Raw genomic sequence first — 10,889 nt, 5'->3', positions numbered from 1 at the left:
ATTGTGCCGATGAAATATTATATTAAATAGTAAAAATGAAAGAAGTTGTAAAAATGAGTGTGATACGAACAATATGTTATTTAACATTAGTAGTAACAATTTCAGCTTTACCGATTAAAAATCAAATTATTGAAGTCCCAGATTTAGTAATAGAACAGGAAGTCATTAAAGTGGCTAAATTAAATATAACGGAAACGAAAGAATCAAATGATACTGTTTTACTTGATATTACTGAACAGAATATTTTGAAAAATTCTGATGCAGGATCAAGGAATCAAGTGAGGCCAGGAATGTCGGTAACGAATTATGATGTGGAAATGACTGTAAACAGCAACGGTGATACATTTACAGGAAGATTACTAGCTCAGGTGATCGTAGAAGATGCCAGTACACGAGAAGATGATATCATCTTACAAGTCGAAGGTTTAACTATAGATTCTGTTCAGTTTTCAATGGCTGGAGGGTCTAATTTCCAAAATGCAGATTTTGATGTAGACGATGGATTACTTGAAATTAGTACAGGCATTGAAGCGACTTTGTACAATTTTAGAATAGAATATCGAGGATCTCTACAAACTATTGGCAATGGCCTGTATGTTGGTAGATACGTTAACGACGGGTAAGTACCATTACGAACATGCTATATCTGTTAAGTTTACTACACTTAGTGTTTCAAACCGACTTGGCCACTTCAAATTTGCTAGACTTTATGCTAAGAACATGAAGATAATGTTCAAGTGTGTAATTGCGCAATAGAGGATTCGAACCTACAACCACATGATTCGTAAACCTTACCTCAAGCCGATAGACTATTGGTGTGTTTTGATATGACGGTTTCTTACAATGAGATGAATAGATTACTGTTTTTGAGTTCATAATATTTTCGATAGCGCCTAATATTTTTTTCAATTCAAAAGTGTACCACTGTAATTATTTTTACTAAATTTTGTTACAATTTTAAAACATTAGTACATAAGAACTAACGCTTTTATGTTAGTAGCCTTTTAACACGATAAGCTATTGACGTAATGCTGAGACGCTTATCAATGCATAAGTAATGGTCACATGATTTTACACATGATAGTAAAAACATCTTGAAATTTAAGATATAAGGTGCTTAGTATAACTCTACCATAAGATACTAGCAGCATAACAAAAGGCGTTAAAATACATAGATGGAAAGAAGTATCAGTATTTTCTTCATGTAAGGAAGGATTTAAAGGCATACAATTTTTTCACGCAATAAAGTTTTGATACAGAAGAACCTGTGCTTTTGTCGGACACACTTAAAGATAGGGACGTATAGTTGCTTAATCTTGTGATCATTTTATTTTATAACGCTATTCGATAAGAGTTGTTGAGTTGATATTGTCGGGAGCGATATAGGATAGGAGGATCGTTCACTCAAAATTTATTGATAAACTGCTAAAATTCAAGATAACGTCAATAAACTCGGCCTCGAGGAATGTGGGCTTGCGATAAAGATTCTTAAAAGTGGCGTAAAATTCTAAGTACATGTGAAAGTGTTACATGCTTCTTTCACATGTACTCAGAGTACGCTGATTCTTTATTATATGAGGAGGCAAAAGAATACGCGATTGTTAACGCGATGTTAGGTTTTACTCATTGAATATCAAATCAACAGTAAACAGTTAATTTCTTCCTTTGTGTAAGAAAGAGAAAAGAGACAGAATATAAAAAAGAAGAAGGACGAGAATAGGAGCAATTAAAGACATAGGAAAAATGAAAGTTGTAACGCATCTGCTGAAAGCTGGTTATACAAAAAATATAAAAGAGATAGAGCCATCAACATCGTACATGCCACATGCAATCTTAAAGGTTACTTACTTATAATAAATAAAAAACTCTAAGAACTTTACTTTATTTCATCATCATCATCTCCCTGTACTTAAGCAACTCATATGGGTTCGCACCAGGTTTTTGTCCTCCGGATCCATCTAAGGATTTATGTTTATCGGATTTAATTACGTCGATTCCTGTGAATAACTATTTCTTTCTTCCTTATAGTCTTATCCCTGCTGTTTTCAATCTTGCGTTTTTTTTTATATTATAAGGTGGTGAACGAGCAAAATTCTGGTAGATGGTACATCTGAATTCGCCAGAATAGCGGGGACATTGCTGCCCATAGACATTCGCAATTGCAGACGCGTTTCCTACTTTTAATCGACGAGGAAGGGATGCACAAAAAGATAATATATCCCTTCTTACGCGTCTCCTCTTCCGTCAAATCTACTTCCCCTTTCTATTCTTCCCCTGTAAGTAAAGGGTGGGAAGAAAATGAGCACTATAATTACGCCTCCGGAATGCATACTCATGAGATGAAACGCAGAATTACTATCACTTCACGTCTATCTATTTTATGTGGTTGTCGTATTTCAACGGGCGAGCGATCTGTGCAACAGATGTTAATGTTGCTGGCGTCTATTACTGTAATGAATGTTGCGTTTGAATCCTATTAAGCTGAAAAAGTATAAAAGAAACACTTGTTGTAGCAAAATGACTCAATCAATTCTTTCAACACTTAACATATTATAACATGAAAATGTCGTGCACTATGTTTGGGAATAATTAGTACCTATTATAATTTTTTGACCTAACATCTGTGTACCTACAGGCTGTTGATGATGATGATGGTCTGGGTACCTTACACATATAAAATATCAAAATAATTTTATCGATGACAGTCACTTACCAATTAAAGATGCGACTAAATGCTCATCTTGTCACTTTATGATAAAAAATGTGCAGAAACCTGAGACCAATTCTCTTTAAAGCTTCTTTGACGTAAATACTTTAAGATCATCTTAAATTTTTCAATTTTATCTCTTTTGATTCTGTTTGTTGACATTATCTATGTCACGTATCCTGTTTTAAAAACTTATAAATCTATTTTTATTAATGATTTCGTTACTCGCATGTTACACTGTGTAGTGATCGCAAGAACACGTTGTGAAAGGCCATTTTACTGTTGATAATGGCCCGTAACAAAAGGCAGTGGAAGTTCGTTATTTTCGTGACCACAGTTCTTTTGAAAGTGTGTGTGATATCTCTTCCTGTACAGCAAAATTTAAATTATAACACAAATACAGATGAAATAGATGCTACTTTTGAAATAACACTAAAACCGAAAGTGCATTTTGAAAATCTAATTGATGTAAACGATAGTATTATAAATGAAGATAATGAAAAGAAATTAAATGCTACAAACTCGCGTAATGATACTACTAGAAATGTTGCTCCGTCTCCATTACGAAATAATGTTAGACCAGGTCAAGAAGTCAGACGGCATACCATACAGATAACAGTAGACGGTGAAACTTTTACTGGCAGAAGTCTAATGGAAATTCAACTCGAGCATAATTCAAGGGAAGATGCAATTATTTTCCATTTCCAAGATTTGGTGATAACACGAGTTATGACCGCGATTTTGACTGAATCAAATCTTGCGCAGACTCCATTTAGGGTCAGGAATAATAGACTGGAAATTAATCCTAGACTAAGTGCTTCATCTTTTATAGTAGTAATAGAATATACTGGCCGATTAAATAGAAATGGATTGGGATTGTATGCAGGATCATACGATGACAAGTAATATTTTCAAAACAATCTTTAAAAATCAATAACTAATTAATCGTCACACGTAATTTATACTATTATAATTTTATTGTAGTATACTTCTTTCGTTTATCCTGAGGAATTTTTGTTGAACGAACTTCTTCATACGTTTCGAACAATCTGGTGTATGGCTAGATGAATAGATACCTACCGCATAAATGCTCTCTGTACAATTTATAATATCAAATTATTTTATACTTATTTGTATTGTTCCAGGACTTATCTTGCGATGAACCTACATCCTACGTACGCAAGACGGGTTTTCCCTTGTATCGATGAACCGAACCAATCATCCACAATTAGGTTCACGTTTAATAACATTGAGTATGACAACTTGGTGGTGAATTCAATGCTAGAAGACAACAGTCAGTACGTACACTGCTATTTTTATTATAACATTTCGTAAAATATTCTCCTTATGAAAATATTTCAATACTCAAATGCTGAGATGGCATCAGCATATGTAATGATTTCTTAATGTTTCGACAGAACGCAGTTCAGACCATTACAAGGTCCTCCACATTTATGGGGTATGGTAGCTCACAATCTCAACAATGCTTATTTCCCAACACCGAACGTCGTGTTGAACGGACGTCCACAGGTCATAAACCAAGAGGCTCAAGCGTCTATCGCCATCAACCATTATTACCATGCACTCAACGAATGGACAAACAAACCTTATCTTGAAATTATTCTAAATCAAAATGAAAGGATGCACATCATAGCATTACCTGATACTGACAGAGATTGGTACGCGCTGTCAACTGTGTGCATTTGGTAAGTCGTGATAAATATTTGCGTAGCATATGAGTATTCAAAGAATCATCCAGAGTAAGTTATATTTAACCTAATTTTTCGAGTAGTTTTGAATTACAATTATTTAGGTTCATTAACGACTGCCAATATTATTTTGAGGGACATTTGGATTTATCTTTTGTAGTACAAAAAAAAATCAATTTAACAATTCGTTTAGCTGTTCTGGAGATACCTAATAACAAATAGCCATCCGCTGTTCTAAACATCAGCATTTCTAATAGCTATAACCTTGGAGAAAATAGTTTTGAATTATAAGTTTACTGTAAATTAAGGTACTTAAAAACATAATTTAAATACACAGTAAATTTCTTATTTAAATACAAAATCAATTTCAATTTGTTTTCATTTACATGATTTCTTTTCAAACTTTTGTGACGCAAAACCGTATCATTTTGATATTGTCATGATTAAATTGATGAAGATATCCGTTGAATACGATACTGTGTTATCGCGGTATTCCATCACATCCAGTATATATCTATAAATACTCAAGTCGCTTATCCTCTAATGTTATATAACCAAGAAATTCTACACCGTTTTTGTCTACATATAAGATGAATAATTAAACATGTTATAATAATATATATTTGTAGCTGCATTATATAGGTATAATGCTATATGCTAAAAAACTTACTTAATTTCCTCCATTCCGCTTTTCCTATCAATATATATGTACACATATATTGTTTAGAGTAAAAATGTACAATAGTCAACAATCTTACTAACATCGTAAATGCGAAATCTTAAAAATAAAATAAAAAAAACATTAGAAATTTTAATTATCAAATTATTGTAATAATTATCGGGTCTTTACAATTTTTATTATTTTAGGGAACCATATGTTTTCATGGAAATTAACCATTCAGTAAAGCAAAGACAACTCGCACTTACTAGAATAGCAGAGATGATGTCGAAGCAATGGTTCGGTTACGTCATACACCCTGAAAACTGGCGCTTCCAATGGGTTACCAGTGGCCTGTCTACATATGCTGGATACGAAGTACTTAAGGATGTAAGTATATGTCGTACGTTTAATAAACCTATAAAATAGTTAAATACAGTAGTAGTTACATTTCAAATAATAGAAGTTAAAAAAATAGTTAAAGAGATAAATAGTCTTATTAAAGAAAGAATTCAAATCACTGGATCGATTTTCATATCATTTAAGGAATATCCAAAAAATTGAATTAGCCTGGCTACTAATAGGCAAGCGGAACAATACTTCTACTACATTCTAATAAATATAACGTTTAAGCTAATGCTATTGAATTTATTAATAATATTTGTATTTTCCAGTTCCAAGAGGGTCCCCTTGACACAGATAATGCTTTACTAGACGTAAACACATTATTTGTAACAGAAGTAATCCAAGAAAGTCTTCTTCGAGATGCATACATCAATACTCAAGCTCTGGAACCGAATGAAGATATTTTTGATGAACAAGATATAAGGCACAATGTTAATGGATTGTTGAAATACAAAGCTCCCGCTATAATGAGAATGCTAAGACTGGTACTGGGCGGGGCTAATGATGATTTTATACAATTAGCTGCTAGAGCACTCCTCAATAGCAGGTACACTAATTTTAGGTTGAGGTTTAAACACAAATTCGAAGAAAAAGTCTCACAAAGTGTATTTTGTTGTTCAAGAATAACATTTTATATGATAGATCCCGCAATAACATTGTTTGTTGGGTACATAAATGTGCCGGGTGAAATACCACGACCACACAGAAAACAGGCGTGTAGTGAAAGTAATTCCGCGTTTCGTCTGATCAGTGTGCGTGCCGGAGACATAATTTTAGTGCTCTTTTCCTTCCCACTCTATTCTTATTAAGAATGGATGGGATGGAAAAGGGAAAATATCCTCTTTCCCTTCTACGTTGATAAAAGAGAGGAAACGCGTCTTTAATTGCGGATGTCTATGGGCAGCGGTTGTTTAGCTATTTCGGCGAATCAGGTGGCCGTTTGCTATAAAAAAACGTGTTTAATGTATTTTCAGATCTTTACAAACAGTTAATTCATTGAACTTCTACGACGCAATTAACAGTGAATGGTTATTTGGCGGTAGTGATATAATAGACAATATACAAGACTTCTTAGAAGCATGGGTTGAGACCACAGGCTATCCTACAATTCATGTTGGTTTGAGACAAGGCGGTGTCCTTATTACGCAGGTAATTGTTTTTGTTAACATTTGGTACAAAAGTATTCTTTATTCTTACCATTATAAAAGTAGACACGTACTTTTGATTCCGTGCCATAACTCTACTATTCAACACAAGACGTAAGAACAATAGTATAAATATTAATATTTAATCTTATTTTCAGGAGCGTTTTGCGTTCTCCCCTGTTGCACAAAGGAACTATGAAATACCCATAACATACACGACCAGTGAGAATCCAAACTTTGGTGATAATAATATCCATCCAATAAGTGTTATTGATGGAACAACAACCTTGGATTTGGATATCGATGAAGAGGAAGGCTGGATCATATTTAACATTCAAGCTCAAGGTAAGATCAATAAGATTTTACTAATCAGATGATTAAGATTTTTTACCCAAAAAGTATTACATATGTTCATTCATACATAAATATATTTTTATCATCACGATTCAAATTCGTATTAATTACATATATCCGAAAAGTGTATACTTTTTTTTTACTAAAATTTTGATATTTTAGTACGACAAATGTTCGTATAAGAATGTTATTTATTTAAATACAGGTTATTATCGAGTGAACTACGATCCAGATTTATGGGATAACTTGATAGAAGCTCTCGAAGACCCGGAGCGCAGGAAACAGATACACCCACTGAACCGCGCTGCAGTAAGTTCAGACAAAATTTAATATTTATTTAAACATGTATTTCCCAATCCATTTATTAATTATAAGTTAGATTTCGCAGTCAATTTAGTTTTTTACAATTGTAATTCTGTCTTTTGCACATTCAATTTAACATTTTTACCATTCAAGTTACCATAATAGATTTCTCAGTACATACCGTAGTAATTTGACATGGAAACCTCCGAAATTATATCTAAAAGGTAATATTTAGTGCAAAACGCCTAATATTGAAACTCAGATCAAAAACAGAAATATGGTTAATAGTAATCTCAAACATTTTCAAACTTATTAAAAATGTCCAAAAATTTTAGTTACTGGACGACGCATTAAACTTAGCAAGGGCTAGTAAAATCGATTATGAAATTGCATTGAGAATAGCTCTCACTATGGAACATGAAACAGAGTATGCAGTTTGGAAGGCGTTCGTTAGAAATATGAACTTTTTGAGGAAACGACTTACAGCAATGGTTGAAGAAGATGAGGACTTAGATCAGGATATTTATTTAGTAAGTAAAAGTATCAAAAGTTAGTTTTAAGATACAAAGCTTTATCTAGGTATGCTCTCAAGAAAAACAAATAGGTTTTGGTATAATACGTAAGAATATGATTTTTTTATAAGAGAAGGGGGCAAACGAACAGCGGGAACACCAAGGTGTTCATCGACGCCCATGGACATCTGCAATACTAATTTTCTGAACTGTAATACATATTTGTCATTTTAAGTGTGAAATATACCCTAATAAATAGCATTACTATAGTACTAACAGTAGTTTCCTATTCCTAGTTACACAACATTGAGACAGGAATAGTGGATAGACATCAATATCAGATCTCGTTTTTTTCCTAACAGAGAATGGTGAGAAGAGCAATTGTTGCATTTGAAAATGAAATTGGCTTCGAACCGGATCGTGTGACAGAACCCGCCATGGTGTCCCTTACAAGAGGCTTAGTAATGGACCACGCCTGCAGATCTAACTATGATCCCTGTATTGCTGTTGCCGTTGACCTGTTTTATGATCCTAATAATAATGAAGTTGTGTAAGTATAATAATAATAAGTTAATAAGTTTTTGTGTCCGACACTGAAACCGAACCATCTATTAAATATTAAACGAAAAAAACTACTGACTACGAAAAGAAAAAACTTTTCTTAACACTACACTTCACATTCAAATCTGAAAGTTATAATTGAAACATTGCAATTTTGATTTCAGAAATCCTGACATTCCTCGGGATTTGAGACCGGCGGTTTATTGCACGATGGTGAGAGAGGGTGACGAAGATGTCAGAACAGCATTATATGAACGGTTGGAAATTGAACCATCGTATTATGAGCGTATAGTAATTTTGGAGTCACTGGCTTGTTCTCAAGATGCCGGTTTTATAAGAACGTAAGTTTCATGCAACGTTAAATGTAATAAACTATTTTCTATTTTTTGATAAGTATTTTGTTTTAACTTCTTTTTATTCTTAGGTTTTTAGAAGAAACAGTAGCAAATAATAGCCCGTACAGCGCTGAGGAAAGTGTAAGGATCTTTAAAGCAGTCGCAGAGAGCAGTTATCAGAACGCAAGGCTCGCTCTCAGCTTTATATCGTTAAGAACAAATGAAATTAGATCTAGGTTAGTATTTTCTTAATAATTCTTCAAATATTTTCAAAAGTCACCAATATTGCACACCTGTAATATTTTACGCTTTGAAACGAGGAAATCGACTTAAGACGTTATTAAAATTTAGGAAATTTCGTCATCATCGGGCTTTTACCCTAGTTATCTTCAGTTGAGTGTATATTACATTAAATTTTATTTATTTTTTGTTATATAGGTACGGTGGTGCAGACAAACTGGAAGATATCATATTGACACTAGCAGACAACATGGCGAATGCAGATTTGTCTACTGATGTAAGTGTTAAAATAGTTTAAAAAATGCAATGCAATTAATCAAGCTGCATTAAAGAAAAAGGTGATTTAGTAATAAGTTAAAGGCTCTTCCTTAATTATAATAACGCAAAACACTTTAGCCACATTTTGATCAAAATAATAATGAAAATCTAACGTTGGTTATATTTGTATTTCAGTTTATTAACTGGACTGGTTCAAGGAACAATAATTTAGATGATTCTGAAGACTTTGCAGAAAGAGTAGCCACACATGTTGATGAGAATGTAGATTGGGATAATGCACAACTCGAATATGTCTACGAATGGATTGACGAAAATGATGCGACAACTATATTTGTTTCGGCAATTTTAATAACTCTATCTCTAGTTATTACTATTTTCAATAATTAATTTTATTTATAATTTTGACTAAGAAATTAGTTTAGTATATAAGTTAATAATTAGTGATTATTAATTTTATTAGTTTATGGAAAGGTTGTTCATTTTAGTAAACGTACACGATATATTTGATTCTAGAAAACTATTTACTTAGTATTTAATTTAAGGTCTAAATTAATATGAAATAAGAGATATATAGCATTTAAACAAATAAGATTATAAATTTAATAACTTTAAAATATACTTTATTCTTATTACTTAGCTGGAGAACAATATATATTTTTTCTAATTTTAAAGTTTGAACATTGTACAAAAAACTCTATATTATCTGGTTTGATAGTATATGAAGTTTTAATAAGATCCTAAATATTTTTGCAGCAAGTTTAAATGTTTTAATTTAGACATTAGATTTTTGTTTAGTACGACTATGCTATGCTAATTCTAATCCTCTTTGCTTTACCATTTTTTTCTTATAAGGAAAGAATGGAAAGAGGAAGTAGATTTCATGGAGGAGGGGACTCATAGGAAGGGGAGGTATTATCTTTGAGTGCGTCTCCTTCTTCGTCGATTAAAGGCAGGCAATTTGCAATTGCTAAGTCTATGAACAGTGGTTGCTTTGCTATTTTCGTAAAATCTAGTAGTCGCTTGCTCGTTTATCTCTTTATAAAAATCATTTCCAAAGATTTTATTCTGGCCTGAAATTTAATCAAATTAATATTTATTGAAAATGGGCTGCAAATTATTTATGGAGTGAATTTGTTTGTAATCACTTCTTGTTATACAGAAGTGTAACTAGATTGATTGATGTGAATTTTTTAATGGATTTTAACTTTATTTTTAAGTGAATTAAGGTTGAATGTTGATTAGCATTTAAAAATTTTATATCTTGAAATAAAATTTCAAAATTGCACAAAGTGTTAGTTACTAATTAATTATATTTTATTACATAATCAACTCTTATTTAAGTTTTAAAAATATACCTAAGTAGTTATATTTTTTAGTTTAGTTATAGCAGTTTAGTAAAACTTAATTATTAATTTCTTATTTTTTTTTTGTTTAAGAATTAATTTTAATATTTGTATTACTGCATTATCACTCACGGCTTTTTAATTAAAATAATAATATTAAATTATTGTATTTAGAAATAAAAAAATGTATAAACTAAATTTGTCGCAAACGCGTCCTCTTGCTTCAAATTTAGGATTTTTATTTTATTCATATTTTTTATTTTATTTTATTTTATTATTAAGTTTATTGTGTACATATTACATTGTGTTTGTTTAATAAACTTGTAGGTAGAACGATG

General features: G+C 31.9%; 1 protein-coding gene across 1 annotated transcript; it reads left to right on the top strand.

Annotated features, from left to right (window-relative positions):
- Nucleotides 1-2,950: 2,950 nt before the first annotated feature.
- Nucleotides 2,951-9,595, top strand: LOC106720408 (membrane alanyl aminopeptidase). The gene is made up of 14 exons (XM_014515103.2): nucleotides 2,951-3,609; nucleotides 3,853-4,005; nucleotides 4,126-4,413; nucleotides 5,284-5,464; nucleotides 5,749-6,026; nucleotides 6,454-6,628; nucleotides 6,783-6,969; nucleotides 7,184-7,287; nucleotides 7,617-7,811; nucleotides 8,156-8,343; nucleotides 8,519-8,695; nucleotides 8,779-8,925; nucleotides 9,128-9,206; nucleotides 9,383-9,595. The coding sequence occupies exons 1-14, from the start codon at nucleotides 2,996-2,998 to the stop codon at nucleotides 9,593-9,595; spliced, it is 2,979 nt and encodes a 992-aa protein (XP_014370589.2). The 5' UTR covers nucleotides 2,951-2,995.
- Nucleotides 9,596-10,889: the final 1,294 nt, after the last annotated feature.

This window comes from Papilio machaon, chromosome 8, assembly GCF_912999745.1.
Source record: "Papilio machaon chromosome 8, ilPapMach1.1, whole genome shotgun sequence".
Taxonomy (NCBI): Eukaryota; Metazoa; Arthropoda; class Insecta; order Lepidoptera; family Papilionidae; genus Papilio; species Papilio machaon.
Note: the sequence above shows the minus strand (reverse complement) of the source record. Positions and strands in the feature narration are given on the sequence as shown.

Excerpts from the sequence above, each read along its gene's own strand:
- LOC106720408 (XM_014515103.2), top strand. The coding sequence starts at position 2,996 with ATGGCCCGTAACAAAAGGCAGTGGAAGTTCGTTATTTTCGTGACCACA. Across the intron at positions 7,288-7,616 it reads ACCCACTGAACCGCGCTGCA|TTACTGGACGACGCATTAAA; the intron begins GTAAGTTCAGAC and ends CAAAAATTTTAG. Across the intron at positions 8,696-8,778 it reads GATGCCGGTTTTATAAGAAC|GTTTTTAGAAGAAACAGTAG; the intron begins GTAAGTTTCATG and ends TTTTATTCTTAG.